General features: G+C 46.0%; 1 protein-coding gene across 1 annotated transcript; it reads left to right on the top strand.

The window, feature by feature from the left end:
* The first annotated feature begins 1900 nt into the window (after positions 1 to 1900).
* FOXI3 (forkhead box I3) lies at positions 1901 to 6811 on the top strand. Its single transcript, XM_053588095.1, has 2 exons — positions 1901 to 2537; positions 6189 to 6811. The coding sequence occupies exons 1-2, from the start codon at positions 1901 to 1903 to the stop codon at positions 6809 to 6811; spliced, it is 1260 nt and encodes a 419-aa protein (XP_053444070.1).
* Positions 6812 to 25692: the final 18881 nt, after the last annotated feature.

The following is a 25692-nucleotide window of genomic DNA, read 5'->3' as shown; positions in this document are numbered from 1 at the left end:
AAGTATTATATTCTTTTTTGTGTGTGTGTGTGATTTTTGGTTGGGGCTGGGTTTAGAACCCGCCACCTCCGGCATATGGGACTGGCGCCCTACTCCTTGAGCCACAGGCGCCGCCCAGAAGTATTATATTCTTAAGGACATAAGTTAGTAAAGGGAGATGAGTTCACGTTTTTCGTAATTTATTGCCTTCTAGGTTTCCAACTTTTCTTTTGGAATCTCACTTTTTAGTTTTAGACATTCAAACTTAAGAACATATATTCAATCTGGGCATAATAACTTATTTAAAAATACTTCCCAAGTTTCTGGGTTATAGTTATCCTTATGAACTTCCCAGGAGAAACCACAAAACAAAACCAAGCAAATCCATGATAGGTCATGTAGGAAGAAAAAAAAAGCACGGTGCTTACCTAAATAAAGAAAACATTTAGATCTTTGAACCAAAATACAATTAAGACAAACATCATTCTTTTCTACAGCACTTGACAAGATATTAGATAGGAACAATGCTTTAGGGTTGACAATAATTCCTTTCTGGTCCCAGAAGATACAACTAATTAGTTACATTTGAGGTATGATTTGCATTTTAGTTATCCAAATTTACTAATTAAATATCTCTGGATTTTATTTTTTAAGAGGTGAGACACCAGAAGGCAAAATTTCTCCCAAAGTACGTAATTAGCTTTATCATGAAAATAAATTGTCCCGGAGATTCGAGGTTCTGAATAATTAAATATTTTGAATTACCAGTTCTCAAGAAGACTCTCTTTAAAGAACATACTTAGGAAAACTTTTACTACTAAAATATTTTCTTCTTCTTGTTGTTTTGATCCAATAAATGATTGCTTGGAATGTGAAGCCGCCACAGTATTTTACTGGTTTTGTTTGTTTTTCCCAGGTAGGGAGCCGCATTTGAAAACTTAGCAAAAGCAGAGGGCAAGTTATACACTTGCCCGTTAGATGAGATTTATATATATGTATGAGAGCTTCTTCCAGAGTCTAAATTACTTTAAACTTTTAAGCTTTGCTTTAAGATGCGCATTCCGAAGCTACTTATTTAGATCTTTGACAACATTCACACTTCTGTTTTTGAAAATAGCAAATCACAACAGAAAACCGTACAAACTGGACATAAAATGCTTCCCAAATGCGAACGAACTTACAGTTTGGTTTAGAAAAATAAAACACAGATTTCCGTTCCTCTGATCACAGAATTTCCAACGAGAAGGGGACATACCAAGAGCGCCGGTTCGTGTGCTCCACGGAACAGTCCCAGAAGGGTTGTAAATCACATCTGTGATTTTCAACTGGGAGCGGATCAGTCGATATGGGACGTGAATCCAATAACTCGGTCAAAAAAGGTTTAGACTTAGAGGCTTAGGTAGGAAAACCAAAGAGGGACTAGGCAGGTGGCCTGAGGGGCCACCCAAAATTAACTTACAGACTTTCTAGAAATCGTTTCTACTGTTTGGGTTTTAATATTTGTTATCTTATCTTAGTATTGCGTTCATAGCACGTGGGCTACGAAAGGGCTGGTGTTTCTGGCCTGAAACTTGGAGGCGCCGGGCTCCCCGGCTCCCCAGCCGCGCGGAGGTGCGCGGGCGGGGCGGGGCGGGGCGCGCGGCAGGTGGGGCGGGGCGGGGGCGTGGTGAGATGCGGCCCGCAGGCCACCGCCCGGCTGCGGGCAGGGCCGGGTGGGGCCGCACCGGGCACGGGTATAAGAGGACGGCTCTCAGGCGCTCCGCGAGTACCCGCACCGTCTGGCCCGGAACACCAGGGGCCGAGCGTGGGCTGAGGCGGTGCCGCAGGGTTGGCCCCCAAAGGGATGCTCTCGGCCGAGCGGCGAGCCCAGCCCCGCTCGCCCCTCGCTGCGGCCACGCCGCACCCGCCTACAGCCTCCGACATGGCCCTCTACTGCGGTGACAACTTCGGGGTGTACTCGCAGCCCGGCCTGGCCCCACCCGCCGCCGCCGCCACCCCGGGCGCACCCCCGGCCGCCAGGGCGCCGTACGGGCTGAGCGAGTACGCGGCTCCGCCGGCCGCCGCCGCCAACCCCTACCTGTGGCTCAATGGGCCCGGCGTGGGCGGCCCGCCCTCCGCAGCCGCCGCCGCCGCCGCGTACCTGGGCGCGCAGCCCCCGCCGCCGCCGCCCCCCGGGGCCGGCGCCGGGCCCTTCCTGCAGCCCCCGACCGCCGCCGCCACGTTCGCCTGCGCGCAGCGGCCCTTCGCGCAGTCCTCGGCCGCCGCGCCCGCCTCGCCCGCCGGGCCCGCGGCGCCGGGCGAACTGGGCTGGTTGTCCATGGCCAGCCGCGAGGACCTGATGAAGATGGTGCGGCCGCCCTACTCGTACTCGGCGCTCATCGCCATGGCCATCCAGAGCGCGCCCGAGCGCAAGCTCACGCTCAGCCACATCTACCAGTTCGTGGCCGACAGCTTCCCCTTCTACCAGCGCAGCAAGGCCGGCTGGCAGAACTCCATCCGCCACAACCTGTCGCTCAACGACTGCTTCAAGAAAGTGCCCCGCGACGAGGACGACCCAGGTGAGGGCGGCCGGGCAGGTGCTAAAGGGTGGCGGGCTTGAAGATGTGCGAGGAGTTCTCACTGGGGCTGGGGGTGGGAGCGAGCGGCGGAACAGCTCGGAGAACCCGGGGGACAAAGAGAAGTATCCGACGGTCCTCAGAAGGGAGGACGTGGGGAGGAGGAGCTGGTCCCTCACCCCTCGCAGAGGCAGGAAAAAGTCGGTGTCCTCCAACCGGAGGCCACCCCGGGTGTGGGTAATCGGGCCACTGAAGGGGAAGGTCTACTAAGAAAGCCTGGGAGTAGGAAGACGGTGATCTCTCAGATAAGGGAGGGTTAGGAGGGGATTCAGGTGAGCCGAGAATCCCGTCGTGTTTTTGGCTGAAGAGGCGGCGAGAGAGCGTGAGAACCGCGGGCCAGCCGGGCTCTTCCTCCGTCGGGTTCCCGAGACTCGCTGACCGAGCGGTGGATTTGACCGTAGGGGCCTGGACGTCCTGAGACAGAGCAGAGAGGGAAGGGAGAACGTTAGCGAGTTACTGAAAATTGTGGTTTTGGTATCTAAACTGCTTCGAAATTTAGAAAAGAGTACGCTAAATTTGCTTCGTTCCGGTCAAGGCCAATAACACGTGGAGTGAGGGGGCCACGTGAACCGTGGAGTTTTCTCTCCCACCTGCCCTGCTGGGTGGAGGTAGGAAAATAATGCTTAACGTGAAACTGAATTCTACTGGAGGTTTTCAGAAGGAGCCCAGGACAAGGCAAGCGGAAAGGGATTGAGATACGAAGAAGAAAAGATAGCTTGCAAGAACAGTAAAATTAAATGAAAAAAAAGAAGAAAGAAAGAAAAATAAAAGAAATTATCCTAGTCACACATTACAGAGATGCCGGATTTTGTGTAAAGTATGTAAATATTCTGAAGCTCATCCCTGAAGTCATTTTAGAGCAGCACTTCTCAATAGAAACGTAGTGCAAACCATGGATGATTGTCAGTTTTCTACTAGTCACGTTGAAAAGGTAAAAAAAAAAAAATTGATTGCATTATTAATTTTTTTTTTTTTTTCTGAGGCAGAGTCTCACTTTGTCACCCTTGCTCACAGCAACCTCCGACTCTTGGGCTTAGGTGATTAGCCTCCCAGTTCCACAATGCCCAGCTATTTTTAGTTGCAGTTTGGCCAGGCCTGGGTTCGAACCTGCCACCCTTGGTATTTGGGGCCGGTGCCCTATTCGCTGAGCCACAGGCACCACCCTATTTTTATTAATTTTTTAGGTAACTCACTATTGTTCCAACATATAATATATTAAAAATTACTAATGAGATGTGCTGTGTCTTCAGAATCTGTGTGTATTTTATACCACATCTCAATTTGGATTAGCCATATTTCAAATGTCCAATAGTCACTTGTGGCTAGGGGTTAAACTAGTGGTGTGCAGTTCTAGAAAATATATCTTTCTGATTTGGCCTTCAAATCACCCAAGATTATCATGTTAATTGTTATGTAAACTCTGGGTTTTACCCTAGAAGTTAAAGGATCTGTGACTAGGGCTGGGCTCGGTAGCTCACGCCTGTAATCCCAACACTTGGGAAACTAAGGCAGTGGATTGCCTGAGCTCACAGGTTCCAGACCAGCCTGAGCCAGAGTGAGACCTGATCTCTAAAAGGGGTTGTGGCATCTACTTGGGAGGCTGAGGCAAGAGAATCACTTAAGCCCAGGAGTTTGAAGTTGCTGGGAGCTATGATGCCCTGGCACTCTATCGAGGGTGACAAACTGAGACTCTGTCTCAAAAAAAAAAGGATCTGTGACTAGTTTCTTGTCAAAGTAGGGATACTAAGGTGGAACTAGCTAAATACAGGAATTATAGCTTAAATAGTAGTTAAATAATTTTTTTTTTCTCTGCAACTATTTGCACAAAATGGTTTAGTGGAGATAGTGGGTGCAGGGAAGAGTATGGTAGTTTGTGAAGGCATCTTCATTGGTTACTTAAGAGTGCTGAGTCTGTAACATCTCACCTGCCCAATCAACTAGCCCTGAAATTTTTTTAAGTTCTTTAAAAGTTAGAAAAGAAAAAATAAAGAATGCTGAGTCTGGAGCCAGCCTGCTTAATCCTGGATCTACTATGGCTAACTGGGAATAAATAACAAGTTACTAACCAATCTGTACTAACCTTTCCCTATCTGAAAAGTGGGGCGGTAATCTCGCATATCTCCATAGAGCTGTGAGGAGTAGCTGAGGTTAGTCATGTAAAGCACATACTGCAAAGTAAGTTCTTAATAGTACTTCCAAACATCAAAGATTTTTTTTGCCAAAACTGAAAAAAAGCTGTTGGGAGATGGATCTTTTCTATCTCAATTGTGCTGAATAGTGAGGGAAATTTCTTCTTTTCTTTTTTTTTTTTTTGAGACAGAGTCTCACTTTATGGCCCACGGTAGAGTGCTGTAGCATCACAGCTCACAGCAACCTCCAACTCCTGGGCTTAGGCAATTCTCTCGCATCAGCCTCCCTAGTAGCTGGGACCACAGGCGCCCGCCACAATGCCCAGCTATTTGTTGTTGTTGTTGCAGTTTGGCTGGGGCCTGGTTGGAACCTGCCACCCTTGGTATAGGGGGCCAGTGCCCTACCCACTGAGCCACAGGCTCTGCTGTGAGGGAAATTTTCTAAGCAGAAAACTGTCATTGCACTCATTAAATGAAGCCCAGGTTGTTTGACATTTGCCCAGTACACAAAAAGAAAGGCTTACAAAATTTTAAGGGGCAGATCCTGCCCAAAATAAGGGGATGAAGGCTGTAGGAGCTTCCTTATACTCCAAATATATGCTATCCAATGCATTGTTAAAACTTTTTTTTTTTTTTTGGAGACAGTTTCACTTTCTTGCCCCCAGTAGAGTACCCTGGCATCATAGCTCACCGCAACCTCAAACTCCTGGGCTCGAGATCTTCTTGCCTCGACTCCCAAGTAGTTGGGATTACAGGCACCTGACACGATGCTTGGCTTTTTTTTTTTTTTTTTTTTTTTAAGAGATGGGGGTCTGGCTCTTTCTTAGGCTGGTCTTGAACTTGTGAGCTTAGGCAATCCACCTGCCTCAGCCTTCCAGAGTGCTAGACAGGCAGGAGCCACCATGCCCGGCCCATTGTTAAAAAAAATTGATTGCTCAGTAGTAATTTTTGTCATTTCGAGGTTGCCTTTTTCAGAGGTGGAAGTTGTGGATTGTCAGTGAATGATTATAATAAATACTGTCTTTTCATTGTTTACTGCCATGCCAGCTATTATGATGAAATATTTAATCCCCATGGTCAATCTACTAGATGGATGGATATTATTCTTTTCCTTGTTTTATAAATAAAGAAATGGAGGCTCAAGTTTAAGTAGCATCAGAATTGCATGCTTTTGGAAGAGTACACACCTGGTTGGTTCTAGAGTAAGTGAAAGGGGTTGAGTGATTTAATCACAAGTGCCTGGGAAATAGAGTTAGGTCTAAAGACACAGCCAGGAAGAGTGGAAGTGGCCAGAACATCTTTTTTCCAGATTTCTCGTTGAAGCAAAGACTAAAATCTTCCCCAAAGACAATGAGTTTAATTAATAAAGTGGATTTAGCATCTTCGTCAGCATTTACTGAGGGTCTGCTGGCCTCCCATGCATAAAATAGGTCCTCCAACTTGTCTTTCTTTTTCATCTTCTCAGGGAAAGGTAATTACTGGACTCTGGATCCAAACTGTGAGAAAATGTTTGACAATGGGAACTTCCGTCGGAAGCGAAAGCGCCGCTCTGAGGCCAGCAGCAGCTCCACCCTGGCTGCTGGGACATCAAAATCAGAAGGGCTCTCCTCAGGAACAGGGTCTGCAGTAAGTGGGAAGCCGGAAGCAGACAGCCCCTCCTCTCTGCTGAGGCCTTCACAGTCCCCAGAGCCTCCCGAGGGCACCAAGAGTACTGCTTCCTCCCCTGGAGGATCCATGCTCACCTCCGCACCTTGCCTCAACACTTTCTTCAGCAGTCTCAGTAACTTGAGTGTCGGCAGCAGTGGGAACACCCATCATCGAGCTCTCCCTGGCAGCCGCCACCTAGGAATCCAGGGGGCCCAGCTGCCCTCCAGCGGCTCATTCCCCCCTACCCCTATCTCTGAGACCTCGCCAGATGCCTTGCAACTGAGTAATGGCACAGGCAATAGCAGCAGCCAGAGATCTCCCTATTACAGCCCTTTCCCTGCCAGCACCAGTGGGGGCCAGAACAGCCCCTTCGGTGGCCCTTTCTACAACTTCAGCATGGTCAACAGCCTCATCTACCCCCGGGAGGGCTCTGAGGTGTAGGAGAGTGCTTCTTGGACCTCGGTATGCACACATTTAGGTTGGAAGGCAACTTCCAAGTCGAACCTGAGGTTCTGCATTTCTGCTGAGTTCCTCGGAGATCTTGTGCTCCTTTGAGTAACAAGTGTGTGGTTGATAACTTTGTCTACAAGCCAGTGAGCTTTTATAGATTTCTCTGCATATGAGCCTCCCTAAAGAGAAAGCCACCTCACTCTGTTCTGGGATAGGAACCCAGGGTGGCAGGGACCACATTTTTTTTGTTCATCACTGTATTCCAGGGTTGCAAGCTCAAATGTGTACAGGTGGTTAAAAAACATAAGCCAGCAAAGTTACTGGTTGAGAAAACAGCAATTGGCACCTGAACCAGTAGAGAGTGGTTGGGACGGGTCAGCTGAAGGCTACTGTGAGCAGCTGGTTATCTCTCAAATGACAGCTTTCTGATTTTTATTCAAAAAAGGCAGATAACTGGATTTTGATTTTTTTTTTTTTTTTTTTTTGAGGCAGAGCCTCAAGCTGTCACCCTGGGTAGAGTGCTGTGATATCACAGCAACCTCCAACTCCTTGGTTCAAGCGATTCTCCTGCCTCCGCCTTCCAAGCAGCTGGGACTATAGGTGCCTGCCATAATGCCCGACTATTTTTTGGTTGCAGCCGGTCATTGTTGTTTGGCGGGCCTGGGCTGGATTAGAACCCACCAGCTCAGGTGTGTGTGGCTGGCACCTTAGCCGCTTGAGCCACAGGCACCAAGCCCAGATACCTGAATTTTTTTATTTTTAATTTTGGGTTAATATGAGGGTACATAAGATTAGGTTACATTGTTTGCATTTGTAAGGTAAAGTCCAAAGTCTGAGTTGTAGTTGAGTCCTTTACCCAGAAAGTGTGCCATATACCCCTATATCATACCCAATAGGTGACCTAACCCCTCCTTCCCCAGATACCTCAATTTTTATAGGAAACCTCCAACTTTGCATCCTTTGCCTCTTTTTTTTTTTTTTTTTTTTTTTTTTTTTTGAGACAGCCTCAAGCTATCTCCCTGGGTAGAGTGCCATAGCATCACAGCTCACAGCAACCTCCAATTCCTGGGCTCAAGTGAGTCTCCTGTCTCCGCCTTCCAAGTAGCTGGGACCACAGCCTGCCACAACGCCTGGCTATTTTTTGGTTGCAACTGTCATTGTTGTTTGGCAGGCCTGGGCTGGATTCGAACCCACTAGCTCAGGTGTATGTGGCTGGCACCTTAGCCGCTTGAGCCACAGGTGCCAAGCCATCCTTTGCCTCTTATTAAAGCTTTTTATCATGCCTTACAAGGCAATACCACAAACCTTTGAGCTATCACAAGCTCTCAAGTCACCTCTGTCTGGTACATGGTAGTTACTAATAGCAATAAAACCACATGCAGCCAGCCTCTTGTGTCAGGCACTGTTCTAAACACTAGGAATGTATTAACTCATTTAATCTGCATGGCACCGTTGGAAGGTAGGTATTACGTTGTATTACCACTCCTCATTTTCCATATGTGGGAAGCAAAACTCCAAGATGTTAGTTAGCTTACCCAAAGTCACACAGATTGTAAACCATAGAGTCAGGGGCTGATGCAGGCAGTCTTGCTCCTGCACTGGTGCTTGTAACCTCTGTGTTCTAGTTCCTGAAAACCCAAGAAGCCAACTTCCATAGGCAGACACAACTATAATATGTAGGGGTAGGAATGGAACTAATCTCATTTGACCAAAGATTCTGAAAAACAAATCATTTGATAGGTTTCCCTGAGCAGCAAAGGTGGGGTATCACCTCTGGGTGACCATTGTTCCAGTTTATGAAGGTCAGCCTGACATCCAGTCCCTTTTAGTCTGTGTCCTGGATATTTCATTTTCTAACAAAGTTCGATAGAATTTTACTAAAATAGCTTTTAAATGGCGTTTTGTAAGTTTTAATATAATATTTTTGGTCAAAATGTTTTAAAAGAGGCTAATCGGAGTGCATGATGTTTACAACTAATTATTGCAACCAGTTACAGATTTCTTTGTTCCTTCTCCACACCCACTGCTTAACTTGACTGGCTTTCGAATTTAAAAAAAGAGATAATTGTATTTAGTATTTATGTCAGCACTCCCTTTCACTTCTCAGGTCTGTCTTCTTTTGAATAATTTTTATGGTCATCCCTCCAGTGCTTAGTCCACAGTAGACTCACCTATTTGTTGAATGACAGAATTAACGGAAAGGTTAATTAAAATGAGACTAGTTATTGAATTTGTGGGAGTGATATTCCAGTAAGATGAAGAAAACATCCTGAGTTGCATTTGTATTGTGTTTTATTTTTTTCCCTGCAACAATGAGAGAAGATATGTTTTTAAATCTCTGATGTGAGCAAGGCTAGTTTGGGGTTTTAATGTTTTAGAAAAAGGAATACAAGCACATTGTAAAGAAATTTTTTTAACTTTTCCCTGTGTATTCTTTTTCAAAAAGACTCTAATGGCATTATTTTAGAAAAATGTTTTATTTTGAAATATACATACAGAAAATTATTTTTTTAAATAGCTTTGAGGCACAAAGTACATCACCATTGCTTTTTTAATATTATGCAGAAAGACAGCCAAAGAGACTACCAACCCGTATACTATGTGTACAAAAAACAATTTCTATGGATGTTTTTGTATATGAGAAATCATATGGACTTTTATAAATAATTGTTTCTAACACAATTCTATATTTGTAAATTAATTTATAATGTAAACCAGGGCATCAAAAAAAAATTCCCAAGAAAGAACACTGCATGCTGAGAAGAATCACATGAAATAAACTTTTTTAAGTGGGATAACTTCTGGCTTCTTGGGCATCATTGCTTTCTTGTCTTAAGCTTCTTTGTCCTACAGGAATATTGATGAGTGGCTTTGTGTGCACTGAAGCCACTCCAGGAACTCTGTGGAAGGTGGATGATGGATTTTTTTATATATATGTATATTTTACCTACCCATGTCAGCTGCAATAAAAACAACTGCTCTTAGGGAGGGTCTATCAGCATATGAGTGTTTCATTTATTTCTAAGAGTAATGGTTCTGTTACTTGATTAAACTAATCTCAGTGTTATCAGACAAATTATGTTCCGGAGGGAAATGGTGCTGTGAGGCCTCACACCTCATAACTGTAGCCTTGAGTGTGGGCTGGGGGGCTGCGGGCAGCCCATTTCTAAAGAAATAGATGGAAGCTGACTCTTACCAACAGGAACCCAAATGATGACCTAAACCTGGGTTTCTCAGCATCAGCACTATTGATGTCTGGGGTTGGGGATTCTCCCCCGAAAGGTATTCAGCAACATTCCCGGTCTCTACCATTAGATGCTAGAAACAGCACCCACTCAGCTATAACTAAAAGTATCTCCAGGTATCACCAAATGGACTCCTGGGCAAGAGGTGGGGGTGGTTCAAGATTATACCCCATTAAGAACCACTGATCTAGCCCAATGCCCATAATTTGCCAGAAAGGAAACAAACCTTCCCCCTTCTCTCGTCACCAAAGTCCTCGGTCCTAGAGCTAGTGGTTGAGCCCCAAATAAACAGACCTCTGGAGTTCTGGTACAAGACAATTTCGGTGCAGTACCTTTTCTCCTAAAGGAAATCAGTCACTAGCAAGAGCAGCAACTCAATAATTGAGACATTTCTCAGAACTAAGATCTACTGGAGGGAATGTAATACTTCAATATTTTAGTTCCTGGTTGTAGATTCTTAGGGTAGCTTCTTTCCTGGCATCTAAAATTATTTGTATTAGTGGCTCAAGCCTGTAATTTTCGTAATTTGGGAGGCCAAGGTGGGTGGATTGCTTGGTTCAGGAGTTCAAGACCAGGCTGAGCAAGAGCAAGATCCCATCTCTACTAAAAATAGAAAACCTAGCTGAGCATTGTCGCGAGCACCTGTAATCCCAGCTACTTGGGAGGCTGAGGCAAAAGGATCACTCATATCTAGGCCTTACAGGTTGCTGTGAGCTATGATGCACTCCAGCCCGTGAAAACAGTGAGACTGTCTCAAAAAAAAAGAAATTACCTAGGTGTGGTGGTGGCACCTGTATTGCCAGCTACTGAGGAGGCTGAGGCAGGAGGATCACTGTAGCCCTGATCTTTGAGGTTTCAGTGAGCTATAACACCATAGCACTCTACCCACTGCAACAGAGTGAGACTCTACATAAATATATAAATAAATATTTATATTAACTTGACCAAACAATAATAAACTTTTATAGGAGGAAGGGTGAGACACAGGCATACGGGTTTCTTGGGAAGAAATATACATGATTAAAATGCATTTGATAATGTATACACATGGACATAAAGTGTCAAATAATAGACATTGGAGGGTGGCGCCTATGGCTCAAAGGAGTAGGGTGCTGGCCCCATATGCCGGAGGTGGTGGGTTCAAACCCAGCCCTTGCCAAAAACTACAAAAAAAAATAGACATTGGAGAGCCTCAGCACCCATAGCACAGTGGTTCCGGCACCAGCCGCATACACCGAGGTTGGTGGGTTCAAACCTGGCTCAGGCCAGCTAATCAATTGCAACAAAAAAACAGCCGGGCATTGTGGCAGGCGCCTGTAGTCCCAGCTACTTGGGAGGCTGAGGCAGGAGAATTGCCTCAGCCTAGGAGTTGGAAGTTGCTGTGAGCTGTGACGGCACAGCACTCTACCAAAGGCAATAAAGTGAGACTCTCTCTAAAATAAAAATATAAAACCCAGCCCGAGCCAGAGTGAGACCCTGTCTCTAAAAATAGCTGGGTGTTGTGGTGGGCACCTGCAGTCCCCGCTACTCAGGAGACTGAGGCAAAAGGATCACTTGAGCCCAAGAGTGAGGTTGCTGCGAAAGAGTCTTTGTTGCCCTTGATAAGTTCCAGCTATGATGCCCTGGAACTTATCAAGGGCAACAAAGTGAGACTCTTGTCTCATTAAAAAAAAAAAAAAAAAGTCAGAACAATGCCATTTATGTTGACAAAATGAAGGAGAAGAACCCATTCTGATCTCTCAGATAAAGACAAAGGACAGCTGGTTGGCTCCTTCCCCACTCCCAGGACTGGAGAGGGTGTGGTATGGCAAATCTCCAGTGAAGAACCTAGTGAAGAAATTCCCACTGGCCATTGGTTTTTAAAAAAAGGGTAGGGGAGACTGTAGCTCAAGCGGCTAAGGCGCCAGCCACACACATCAGAGCTGGCGGGTTCGAATCCAGCCTGAGTCTGTCAAACAACAATGACAACTACAACCAAAAAAAAAAAAATAGCCAGGCATTGTGACAGGCGCCTGTAGTCCCAGCTACTTGGGAGGCTGAGGCAAGAGAATCGCTTAAGCCCAAGAGTTGGAGGTTGCTGTGAATTGTGACACTACAGCACTCTACCCTGGGTGACAGCTTGAGGCACAGCCTCAAAAAAAAAAAAAAGGTGGAGGCTCCTGGGACCAGAGATGCTTCAGGTCAAATTCTGCACCAGCCCCCAGTAAGTACTGATTCTCTACATCCATGATCTTTTCTGCCTGGGAACTGACTGGGTCAGAAATTCCGGATCTGAGCTAGATTTTATTTTCTGTTATTTGGAACAGTTCAGAGGAAAAGCTGTGGTCTGGTGGCACATAGTTAGGGGACCTTCTCCCTGGGGTTTCCCTGGGGGTTGGGAGTTGATGTCTGAGTTGCCCACCAGGCTGAAGCCATTTGGACCATTTATAATTTCATGTTGGTTGCCTTCTAGCCTCCTAGGACCTAGCGAGCCATTCAAAATAAGACTGGGGCAGAGGAGACAGGGAGGAATTACTAAGTAGGTTTCAGATCTCCTTCTTAACACCTAGGTCCTCATCCCATTCTTGAATTTACTGGAAAAAAGGGCAGCCAGGGCACCCCAGAGGCTTCAAAAACTGTAAGCATTTGCACCTCTCCTCCCTCCCTTCACCTCCCGAGGGTGCTCACAAGTCCCTCCCAGGACAGGCTGCAATGAGCTTTGGCCACATGGCTGAACTTCAGAGCAAATTACCAAACTATGCCTCCTTCCTTCCAGAGATTTTCCAGAATTTGGAAAGATCCTAAATCTTCAGAGCCTAACCAGTTTGGGGATTTTTAGCTGCTCTAGTAGTTAAAACTTTAAGGTTGTTAATGAAAAAGAACCCCGCCCCCCCTCATGTTTTCCTGAGGCAGGAGATTTGCAGACTCCGGGGCTAGAGACCCAGCGGTCTTGCCTTTGTCATGGAAAGTTGTCAGCTGGGGTGTGTGGCTAAGAGCTAGCACAGCCAGAAAAAAAAAAAAAAAGAGGAATTTCTTGTCAGATTTTAAAACAAAAAAAGGCCAGAAAAGATCAGATAACTACTGAGTTCCTCCCAGCACTTTTATTCGTGATGTGAAGGGAACATCACCAAAACATTGGGGGGCATGAGGAACAGTCCTTTATCATTTTAATAAAGACAAATATTATAATATATAACTCAAATAATAACTCACTTATCAGGTGCCAGGGCACTGTCTTGAAAAACATATTAAAAGCCAGGCATGGTGGCACACACCTGTAGTCCCAGCTTCTTAAGAAGCTGAAGCTGGGGCGGCGCCTGTGGCTCAGTGAGTAGGGCGCCAGCCCCATATGCCGAGGGTGCCGGGTTCGAACCCAGCCCCGGCCAAACTGCAACAAAAAAATAGCCGGGCATTGTGGCGGGCGCCTGTAGTCCCAGCTGCTCGGGAGGCTGAGGCAAGAGAATTGCGTAAGCCCAAGAGTTAGAGGTTGCTGTGAGCTGTGTGACACCACGGCACTCTACCCAAGGGCGGTACAGTGAGACTCTGTCTCTACAAAAAAAAAGAAGAAGCTGAAGCTGAAGCAGGAGGATCTCTTGAATCTGGGAGTTAAGAGTCCAGCCTAGGCAACACAGAGACCCTGTCTCTAAAAAAATAATTTAAAAAAGAAAAAAAGAAAACACGTATATTAAGTATAAAATAGCTGTACTAACATCTCAATAATTGTGTGAAGTAGATGTGGTTATTATCCATCTCGCCAATGAGAATACTAAGGCCAGGGCGGCGCCTGTGGCTCAAAGGGGTAGGGCGCCAGCCCCATATGCCGAAGGTGGTGGGTTCAAACCTAGCCCCGGCCAAAAACTGCAAAAATAAAAAGAGAATACTAAGGCCATAAAATAAAGCCCAGGGAAGTTTAAATGAGTGGGTCATGGTCACATGGTCACAGATTTAAAGTGTGTGCTCAGGTAAGAGGTCAAACAGGGATTTGAAATTAGGCTATATAATGTCAGAGCCGCCCCACACTTAACCTACTATTATAGTACCTCTTCATTTCAAAGTGGAGAAAGGAGAGGCATAGAGAGGTTAAGCGATTTACCCAAGGCCACCCAGCTGGTTGATTGCAGACTTGGGCCTGGAACCCAGGCTCCTGCCCCCCAGTTCAGTGATGTTCCCTCCCCAGGCATTTCCTTGGAATCACACAGGAAGGTCAGCAGGAGGGAGGGAAAACACTTCCCCTGGGCATGTCCTCCCCCTCAGGATCGGCTGGCACCCAGGGCAGCAATCTAGGTCTCCAGGTCTGAAGCTGCCCAGGGAAGCCAGATGTTAGGGAGTTTGGACTCACAGGAAGTGTATCCACTGACTCAGCAAACCCCCTTCAGGCACCATGCCCAGCACTGGGCTTGCAGGATACTTAGATGACTAAGACCCATTCTCTGACTTAAGTTGCTCACTACTCACAAAAAGAGAGTCAACCCCTTGCAACCATGGCAAGGGCCAATAATATGTGCCCAGGGCAGAGAAGGTCCATGGCTGGTCTGACCTTCCCCCACATAGCTATGAGGTTCCCGTAGGGGAGGCAGAATGGCCTAACCTCCTGGAAGAGTAACAGACAGCTCCCCAGTCTTGCTGAGAGGCTGCAAGTCCTGCAGGTAAGAAGCAGACCAGGGTGATTTCAGGGATGCAAAGCCACTGTGCTTTAAGGCCAGAGGCCTTAAAAAGTCAGTTCCCCATCACCCTTCCAGGACCCCAGTGCATTTCAGCCAAGCTAGCCTCAGCATCAGCACTCAGCATCAGCACTCCTGGCTCCCAGCTTCCAGCCCCCAGCCAGGGAGGAAAGACTAACTTCTTGGCATTGCACTTTAAAGGAGATTCAAGGCTGCAAGTGTGTTGGGTGCCCTGCTCCTCAGTTTCCCCCTTGCAACACATTACATAAATCAGAATACAGGGATCTCTCTGCTCCGTGTGGGGATCAGAAAGCAAGGCATTAGCTGGGCGGCGCCTGTGGCTCAGTCGGTAAGGCGCCGGCCCCATATATGGAGGGTGGTGGGTTCAAACCTGGCCCCGGCCAAACTGCAACAGAAAAATAGCCAGGCATTGTGGCGGGCGTCTGTAGTCCCAGCTACTCGGGAGGCTGAGGTAAGAGAATCGCTTAAGCCCAGGAGTTGGAGGTTGCTGTGAGCTGTGTGAGGCCACGGCACTCTACTGAGGGCCATAAAGTGAGACTCTGTCTCTACAAAAAAAATAAGAAAGAAAAAGAAAGCAAGGCATTAGCAAGCACAACTACCTCTTTCCCCTTTGTTGCAGGGATGATGCCAACCAGCCCCTTCCCACCACTGTTCACCTTTAATTCTGCGTACCTGGGCAGAATTAAAGGAGGCACTGCAGGCACTGCAGCTCAGTTACACAAACTCCCTGATTTGTGTTTTCTCGGTGAAATGGACAACAGCAAAATCTACCGTACGGGCTTGTCAAACAGTCAATACCAACTTGTTTGTTTGCCCAGAAGTAACACCAAGAAGACTGTGTCCACTCCATTTATCTCTTCTCAGAAAGTTTGATGTCAATATTATCTTTTTCTTCTCCAAACATACTGAGAGGTGAGCACGTTAGGCTCGGATTATAGAAAGGTAAAGACAGAGTTAGGGGGCGGCGCCTGTGGCTCAAGGAGTAGGGCGCCGGTCCCATATGCCAGAGGTGGTGGGTTCAAACCCAGCCCCGGCCAAAACACACACACACGCACACACACAAAAGACAGAGTTAGGAATCTTGGCAAACAGCTGGCATCAGGAAGCTGTGGAAATCTCAAAGGAAAGGAAAGTTTGCTCATTCATCAAACACTTACCAAGTGAGTAAGTTAACCGATGCACCAAACATCTACTAACTCTTATTTTGCTTCCTCTGTCTCTGTTTCTCACCCACATCAACCCTGAAATAAGAACTCTTTGGTCTGGCATTCACAGTCAGACTGGACCGTGGCCTCTCAGCAGTTCACCTGCCATTATGGAATTTCATGCCTGGAGGACGGCAGCAGCCTCTCTGGACTTCCAGCCTTGGCTCCTGGTTCCTTTCTATTCACTCTTCATCTGTCCCTCTCTTCCAAGGTCTTTTGCTACTTGGAAGCCAGCATGATATTTGAATCTGTACTTTCCTGCTTAGAATCCTTTGGAAAGTTCTGTTAACAGCAAACTCCCAGGTTCTTCTGTGGTGCTGCATAAACTAGCTGCCCAACTCACTCTGCCTTACATGCTTCCAGCCACTCACCACTTTGCAGCCCCTCGGACATTCCAAACTTTTCTTTTTTAGGGTCTTTGATTTCGTTCCTTCCACCACCAGAGCTTCATTCCCCACATTTTCTCTGGCTTTCATATTAAGGCCCTCCTTTGGCACAGCTGTCCCTGAACATCTTAACCCCCACTCACTTCCATCAACATCTACAGGCACATTTTATAGCTTTTTCTTCCTTCCTTAAGCAAGTCTTTGATTCAAAAAAAAATTTATATATGATAAAACATTATTTTAATAATTTAATAATTTAATATTTCTGGGGTAAAAGCTAAGCAGAACATGAGGAACCAGGGGAGTCATAGTGTGATTCACATATAGCTACACTCAAAGGTTACCCTGTTCATGTCTGTCTCATCCTATTTTAAAAAGAAAACCTATGACCCTAATAGAAAAGCATGTTGCTCCTCCTCCAGATGCACAGAGCATCCATGTTCCCATGACTTTTATTCCTGATACACCTCCCTTGCCAGACTCTGGCACTGTTGGGTACAGAAAAAGTTATTTTTCTCCTTCAGTTTTAAATGATGGGCAAACTCCCAAGAATTTTTGCTATGTTTAGCCTGGATTTAGAACTCAGCCGTCCCCATTTCCCCACACACTACTTCCCCCTTTCCACTTTCATACCTCCCCTGCATTCTCCAGGAGACGAGAGTCTCCGCCAGACACCTGGAGTCTTTGATCATCAACCCTTCAGTTGCCCCCCAGCATTTGTTTCAGCTAGAAGACTTTCAAGTTCTCCCCCTTTCCTAGGTTTTGGGAAATGTGAGAAAACACCCGTAGCAGCTGTTACAGTGCACCTTTCTCTGCAGACTGATGGTAAGAGCAGAAGGATTGCACTTAAGCAAAGACTTTTAAAAAACATTTCCTTCAATGGGATTAACCACCATGCAGTCAACAATGTCAGCCACCAGCCCCTGCCTATTCCATTGCCCGCTGAGGGGACGCATCCTGCTAGATTTGCCTTTCTTCATTCCAGAACTAGTAAGAACACAAGTTTCCTACCATTGAAGAATTTTTGCCATTGCTAAAGTAGTGGAGATGGCACTTCTGTAGCAATAACCCTCCCTTCCAAAATAGAACATGCTAAGATGTCTCTGAAGGGGCAGCGTCACAGTGCACTTTTTTTTTTTTTGAGACAGAGTCTCACTCTGTCACCCTGAGTAGAGTGCTGTGACATCATAATTCACAGCAACCTCAAACTCTTTGGCTTCAGTAATCCTTTTGCCTCAGCCTCCCAAGTAGCTGGGACTATAGGTACCCACTACAACGCCCAGATAGTTTTTCTATTTTTAGTAGAGATGGGGCCTCACTCTTGCTTAGGCTGGTCTCGAACTCCTGAGCTCAATCCCAGAGTGCTAGGATTACAGGCATGAGCCCCCACACCTGGCCCACATGCATTCTGATGTTTCTGAATTTCGTGTCCCTGCATTAGCTCAACAATTTTGACTAGATGCCTACTATACCTACTGGGAGACACAGCCAAAAACAGTGTTGCAGCAAGGATTGTGCTTGCATTCCTGTGGGGTGATGAACCAAAAGGGCCAGCCGCAGGGTGACAAGTGTGTTGACCAGCGCAATGTTTGGGGGCCTTGGGACAATGTGGGAGAGGCCTGAGCCCCGACATGAGTAGGGGCTGGACAGGGGAAAGGTGCAGGGAGAGAGCAGGTGTCGGTGGGGGAGAAGCTAAGCAGAGGCAGGAACATAAGCTGAGCAGAGGCAGGAACGTAAGCTGCTGCAGCTCTTCTCTTGCCAGGAACTGGAAGAAGCTGCCTGGAGGCGGGAAGGGCCTTGGGGAAGGCCAGAAGGTGGTTCTGCCATCTGTAAAGCCAATGAAGTGATTATAATTGTATAGAACAGGACAGAGTAGACACAATTCTAATTTCATTTTAAGAATGAAATGTTTGTTTCAAATAGAGTTTTCTATGGCAAATCCTCTGGAAGGACAAGATTTTCTTCTTTTTTTGAGACAGAGTCTCACTATGTTGCTCTCAGTAGAGTGCCGTTGCATCACAGCTCACTGCATCCTCTAACTCTTGGGCTTAAGCGATTCTCTTGCCTCAGCCTCTGGTACTACAGACGCCGGTCACAACGCCCAGCTATTTTTGTTGCAGTTGTTTAGCTGCCCCAGGCTGGTTCGAACCCACCACCTTCAGTGTATGTGGCTGGCACCGTTACCACTGTGCTATAGGCGCTAAACTCAGGACAAGATTTTCTTTTTCTTTTTTTTGTACCGTACCGCCCTCGGGTAGAGTGCCATGACGTCACATGGCTCACAGCAACCTCTAACTCTTGGGCTTACGTGATTCTCTTGCCTCAGCCTCCTGAGCAGCTGGGACTACAGGCGCCCGCCACAACACCCGGCTATTTTTTTGTTGCAGTTTGGCCGGGGCTGGGTTTGAACCCGCCACCCTCGGCATATGGGGCCGGTGCCTTACTCACTGAGCCACAAGTGCCGCCAGGACAAGATTTTCTAAGGAGGCCAGTCTGGAAGCTACTATAGAGACACAAGCGAGAGGTGACAGTAGTCTAACGTAGGGATACTAATGAGGTTTGAGGCAGCAAGAACAGACTTTATGGTTTCCTGAATGTGGTGGTTGAGGAGGGAGAGGGAAGAGTCTGAGGTGACCAACAGGTTCTGTCTAAAGCACCAGACAAAGGGTAGTGTCATTCACCAGGTCCTGGAGCAGGAGGGTTGCTTTTTGTCTTTTTGAGACAGAGTCTCACTCTGTCACCCAGGCTAGAGTACAGTGGCATCATCAAAGCTCACTGCAACCCCCAGCTCCTGGGCTCCAGTTGATCCTCCTGTTTCATCCTCCTATGTAGCTGGGACTATAGGCGTGCACCCCCATGCCCAGCTACATTTTCTATTTTTTGTAGAGATGGGATCTCTCTTGCTTAGGCTGCTCTCCAATTTGTGGCCTCAAGCCATCCTCCCAACTCAGTCTCCTAATGTGCTAGGATTATAGGTATGAGTCACTGTGCTTGGTAACAGATTCTGGATGTATTTTGAAGGAAGAACTAATATAATTGTAATGCATTGGATATGGGGAATGAGAGGACTTACTAGTCATCACTGAAAGTAGGAAATCTAAGTAAGAAAAGTGGAGGAAGTGTTGGAGGTTCAAGGAGGAAAGAAACAGGCTAAGATAAGACAAAGGGATGTACAGAAACTTACAGGGAGGAGAATCCAGGTGATTTGGAACCCTGAGATTTCTCAGACTTCCTGTTTTGTTGTTTTTTTGAGACAGAGTCTCAAGCTGTCACCCTGAGTAGAGAGCAGTGGCATCATACCTCACAGCAACCTCCAACTCTTGGGCTCAAGAGATCCTCTTGCCTCAGTTTTTCTACTTTTAGTAGAGATGGGAGGGTCTCACTTTTTTCTCCAGCTAGTCTCGAACCTGTGAACTCTATCTATCCACCCACCTCAGCCTCCCAGAATGCTAGGATTACAGGTGTGAGCCACCGCGCCCTGTCTCAGACTTCTTAATAACCAACTAAATGGACAGAGGGCATAATAAATTCAGGCTAATGGGTTCCAAGGCAGATTTTGGTGACAAGGATGGGAGTACTGGAGATAGGGAAAGCAAGTGGTGCCCTTGTCCTTAATCAGTATTTTTTAATATTTTATAACGACAGTTTTTATTTAGATTTACCTAAGTGTTAATCACTTTCTTTGTTCACCATTCTTTCTTACATTTAATCAGGGAATGTTTCCAGCCACTCTGGGTATCTGGGGCCAGAGCCCTACTCACTGACCCACAGGCACCACCCTCAACGGTAACTTTTTTTTTTTTTTTTTGCAGTTTTTGGCTGGGGCCAGGTTTGAACCCACCACCTCCGGTATATGGGGCTGGCGCCCTACTCCTTGACCCACAGGCACCACCCAACAGTAACATTTATCATTTAAAAAATTTGTGTTGGGGCAGCGCCTGTGGCTCAGTGGGTAGGGCACCGTTCCTATATACTGAGGGTGGTGAGTTCCAAACCCGGCCCTGGCCAAACTGCAACAAAAAATAGTGGGCATTGTGGGGGGCGCCTCTGGTCTCAGCTACTTGGGAGGCTGAGGCAAGAGAATCACCTAAGCCCAGGAGTTGGAGGTTGCTATGAGCTGTGATGCCACTGCACTCTACCGAGGGCCATAAAGTGAGACTCTGTTTCTAAAAAAAAAAAAAATTAAAATAAAATAGGTGGCACGTGTAGCCCAGAGGAGTAGGGCGCCAGCTTCATATGCCAGAGGTGACGGGTTCAAACCCAGCCCCGGCCAAAAAGTAAAACAAAATAAAATAAATAAATTTAAAAAAATAAAATAAAATAAAAAATAAAAATAATTTAAAAAATTTGTTTCTTTCTTTTTTTGTTCTTTTTTTTTTTTTTGTAGAGACAGAGTCTCACTTTATGGCCCTCAGTAGAGTGCCATGGCCTCACACAGCTCACAGCAACCTCCAACTCCTGGGCTTAAGGCGATTCTCTTGCCTCAGCCTCCCGAGTAGCTGGGACTACAGGCACCTGCCACAATGCCCAGCTATTTTTTGGTTGCAGTTTGGCCCGGGCTGGGTTTGAACCCGCCACCCTCAGTATATGGGGCCGGTGCCTTATGGACTGAGCCATAGGCGCCGCCCTCTTTCTTTTTTTTTTTTGTTAGAGTGCCCTTGATTTACAGCTCACAGCAACCTCCAACTCTGGGCTTAGGCGATTCTCTTGCCTCAACCTCCTGAGTAGCTGAGAACACAGGCACCCGCCACACTGCCCAGCCGTTTTTTTGTTGCAGTTTGGCCGGGGCCGGGTTCAAACCCACCACCTTCGGTATATGGGGCCCTACCCACTGAGCCACAGGTGCTGCCCCATCTTTTATTTTGGAAATATGTACATATTTTATATTCTATATCTGATAAGTCCAATATCTGAAGTCTTTAGAAGTCTAAATCTATTCATTATTTCCACTTGTTGTCATTTATTATGATTTATACCTCTAAATGTCAGTTGCCTTCATTGCAAATTCACATATATGTACTTAGTTGATGTGAGAATTCTGGCTTTCCTGCCAAGAGAATTTACGTACTTTTGCTATTAGTTAGGGGAAGTGCTATGAAAAAAATGTGAGAATTTTAGCCCTCTTTGGGGGGTCTCAGCCTCCTGCAGGACCACCTGCGTCCAGTATCCCCGATGTGGCTCACAGGTGAGTGCCTTCATGGCATGCAGGACCAATTTCAGAATTTGCCCTCTGGTCAGACTCTTCTTTTGCTCTTTCTTTCTTACTCTCCTTAATCTGGTCTCAGCTCATCTTTTTACTTATTTGTTTTTACCTATTTTGAAATAATTCCGTACATATAGGAAAGATGCAAGAATAATACAAAAGAATCCCACGTTCTCTTCACCCAGCTTCTCCACTGACATTTTACTTTTCTCTATCTGAACTCGTAAATACTTCAGTATATATATTTTCTTCAAGACAGCTACTTTGCTACATAATCACAGCACAGCCACCAAAACAAGGAAACAAATAATAAGACAATACCACAATTAATCCACAGACCCTTTCCAAATTTTGTTAGTTCTCTGAACAGTGTTTCTTATAGCCACTGTTTCCTTTCTGGTCCACCATCAAATTCCAGGACCACACATATGTAATCGTCATGTCTCCTAAGTCTTCATCAATTTGGAATAGTTCTTCAGTTTCCATGCTTTTTATGATTTGACATTATTGATGAAAGACATTCTGCAAACAACTGGTCTATTCTCATCAATCACATTAGAAGACATGTGACTTCAACTTGTCTTATTATTTGGTGAATATTAACTTTTATCAATTAAGATGGGGTAGGCCAGGTGCAGAATCCTCTTGGCTCAGCCTCCTGGGTAGCTGGGACTACAAGCACTTGCCACAACACCTGGCTGTGTTTTGGAGATGGGGGTCTTGCTCTTGCTCAGGCTGGTCCTGAACTCCTGAGCTCAAGCAATCTACCCGCCTTGGCCACCCAAAGTGCTGGGATTATAGGCATGAGCCACCGAGCCCAGCCTTTTTTTGTTTTCTTTTTAAAATCTCTCGGGCAGTGCCTGTGGCTCAGCGAGTAGGGCGCCGGCCCCATATGCCCAGGGTGGTGAGTTCAAACCCAGCCCCGGCCAAACTGCAACAAAAAAATAGCCGGGCGTTGTGGTGGGCACCTGTAGTCCCAGCTGCTCGGGAGGCTGAGGCAAGAGAATCGTGTAAGCCCAAGAGTTAGAGGTTGCTGTGAGCCATGTGATGCCACGGCACTCTACCCAGGGTGACAGCTTGAGGCTCTGTCTCAAAAAAAAAAGAGAGGTCCCAAGCTCCACTCCTTGGTTTCCTGGTCATTTTATTTCTTCTTCGGGAGAAAGAGCATCATTACTTTTCTGGTTCAAAGCATCAGACTCCAGACTTCTTTAAATGGAGTTATTTCTTCTTCCTTTTTTTTTTTGAGACAGAGTCTTACCATGTCGCCCTCAGTAGAGTGCTGTGCCTTCACAGATCACAGCAACTTTGAACTCTTGGGCTTAAGTGAGTCTCTTGCCTCAGCCTCCCAAGTAGCGGGGACTACAGGCGTCCACCACAACGCCCAGCTATTTTTGTTGTTGTTGTTGTTGTTGTCATTGTTGCTTTAGCAGGCCTGGGCCTGGTTTAAGCCCGCCAGCCCTGGTGTATATGGCCAGCACCCTACCCACTGAGTTACAGGCACAGCCCTTAAATGGAGTTTTTTGTTTGTTTGTTTTAAAGACAGAGTTGCACTTTGTTGCCCTCGGTAGAGTGCTGTGGTGTCACAGCTCACAGCAACCTCCAGCTCTTGGGCTTAGCAATTCTCTTGCCTCAGCTTCCTGAGTAGCTGTTAAATAGAGTTTTGAATAGACATCTTCAATTTTTTTTTTTTTTTTTTGAGACAGAGCCTCAAGCTGTCGCCCCGGGTAGAGTGCTATGGCATCATAGCTCACAGCAACCTCCAACTCCTGGGCTCAAGCGATTCTCCTGCCTCCTCCTGCCAAGTAGCTGGGACTACAGGCGCCCGCCACAACGCCCAGCCATTTTTTGGTTGCAGCCATCATTGTTGTTTGGCAGGCCCGGGCTGCATTCGAACCCGCCAGCTCAGGTGGATATGGCGCCTTAGCCCTTGAGCCACAGACACTGATCCTCTTGTCTCAGCCTCCAAAGTAGCTGGGACTAAAGGCGCTTGCCACAAAGCCCTGCTAGATATTTTTTTCTTTTTCTATTTTTATTAGTGATGGGGTCTTGCTTTTGCTCAGGCTGGTCTCAAACACCAGAGCTTGAGCAATCCACCAGCTGAGGTGGATTAGCACCTCCCCACAGTGCTAAGATTATAGGCCCCAGTCACCATGCCCTGGCTAGCAGCTGTATCTTTTTTTTTTTTTTTTTTTTTTTATTGTTGGGGATAGCAGCTGTATCTTAAAAGGAGAAAAGTTAAATACTAAAGAGAGCATACTTTCATTCTAATTTTTTTTTTTTTTTTTTTTTTTTTTAGAGATAAGAGTCTCAAGCTGGGGCGGCGCTTGTGGCTCAAGGAGTAGGGCGCCGGTCCCATATGCTGGAGGTGGCGGGTTCAAACCTAGCCCCGGCCAAAAAAAAAAAAAAAAAGAGTCTCAAACTGTTGCCCTGGGTAGAGTGCCATGGCATCATAGCTCACAGCAACCTCCAACTCTTGGGCTCAAGCAATCTTCTTGCCTATTTTTAGTAGAGATGGGGGAGTGGGGTGTCTCAATTTTTGCTCAGGTTGGTCTCGAACCCTGAGCTCAAGCTATCCTTCCTTGGCTTCCCAGAGTAGTTAGGATTACAGGCGTGAGCCACTGTGCATGACTTTTTTTCTTTTTTGAGACAGTGTCTCACTCTGTTGGCCAAGCTAGAGTGCTGGGTCATCAGCTTACCTCACAGCAACCTCAAACTCCTAGGTTCAAGCAAACCTACTTTTCTCAGCCTTCCGAGTAGCTGGGACTATAGGCATTCACCATGACACCTGGCTAATTTTTCTATTTTTAGTAGAAACAGGGTTACATTCTTGCTGAGGCTGGTCTCGAACTCCTAACCTTGAGGGATCCTCCTGCCTCAACCTCCCAGAGTGCAAGGATTACAGGTCACTTCACCCAACCTATTCTAAAATTTTTAACTTCCACAACCATTCTCCTCCTAACGCTTACCAGACTCCATACAGCTTTCTAATCTTTGGACACATGAAGAAGCATACATATAACATGTTGAAATAGGCGATAAAACTATTCATGATGCACTTTGGGGTAAGGTGCAGAGCTTTATTTTTCTCTGGGCTCCACTCAAGGACATCAGATTGTGCATTCACCCTTGGAGCAGGACAGACATGTGTACTACAGTTCCCCTAGTCTGCATGGGATATTCCAAGACCCCAGAGGATACCCGAAATTGCTCATAGATCTGAGCATTATATAGACTATGTTTTCTCCTATACACACTTAACCTGTGATAAAGTTTATTTATAAAGTAGCATAGTAAGAGATTAACAACAATAACTAATACAATAGAACAATTATAACAATATACCGTTAATAAAAGTTAAGTGAATATAATATCTCTCTCTCAAAGCATCTTCTTATACTGTAGTGCACGTGTCTATTTTTGGACTTCAGTTGATGGCAGGTAACTGAAATTGTGAAAAGCAAAACTGCAGATAAGGGATACTACTGTGTATGTTGACCCATCAGGCATTGTGTTTCTTAGTTATAGGGGTGTAGTTTATTGGAATTTTTTTTGTTTTATGTTAGAGGGGATATTTTGTCAAGCATAAACTTCACTAGGTCACAGCCCTGTAAGTTTCTGAAGATTTTTTTTTTTGCTTCCTCTCATCTGTATATCTTATAAAAACATATATAGGCAGTTACTTTTTGCTCTACATTAATTTGTCACTAGTGGAGATTATTATCATGATGTCCTGTGGGTTGATAAAATGGTAAAGTTACTGGCAGATTAAACCCTTAGAGAATTAGCATGCCATCCAGCAAGGCAGGGGGCCTCGGTAGCCATACCTACCTAACAAAAACAAACTACCCGTAATTTTCTGTTTATTGGATGCAGCAAAATAAAACATTGTCCTATCAGTACTTCTTTACCAGATATTAGAGGCGGTCTGGATTTTCTCCAATAGGAACAGCATATCTAGAATGGAAATTGCTATTAGTTATTACAAGATAAAGTTTATAACACATTACTATTATCCAAGCTCTTCCCTTTTTACACTTGCCTAACTGGAAAACTGAATGTCAATATGAAAGGAATGATCAATCTTGCTTCTTTCACATGCCACAGATTTTTTTTTTTTTTTTTGTAGAGACAGAGTCTCACTGTACCGCCCTCCGGTAGAGTGCCGTGGCGTC

Source organism: Nycticebus coucang, chromosome 4, assembly GCF_027406575.1.
Source record: "Nycticebus coucang isolate mNycCou1 chromosome 4, mNycCou1.pri, whole genome shotgun sequence".
In the NCBI taxonomy this organism is placed as follows: domain Eukaryota; kingdom Metazoa; phylum Chordata; class Mammalia; order Primates; family Lorisidae; genus Nycticebus; species Nycticebus coucang.
This window is presented reverse-complemented; position numbering and strand designations above follow the sequence as displayed.

What these genes read in the sequence shown, in the direction of transcription:
- FOXI3 (XM_053588095.1), top strand. Translation starts at nt 1,901, where the DNA reads ATGGCCCTCTACTGCGGTGACAACTTCGGGGTGTACTCGCAGCCCGGC. An exon ending in CCGCGACGAGGACGACCCAG is followed by an intron (nt 2,538 to 6,188) that starts GTGAGGGCGGCC and finishes TCATCTTCTCAG; the next exon opens with GGAAAGGTAATTACTGGACT.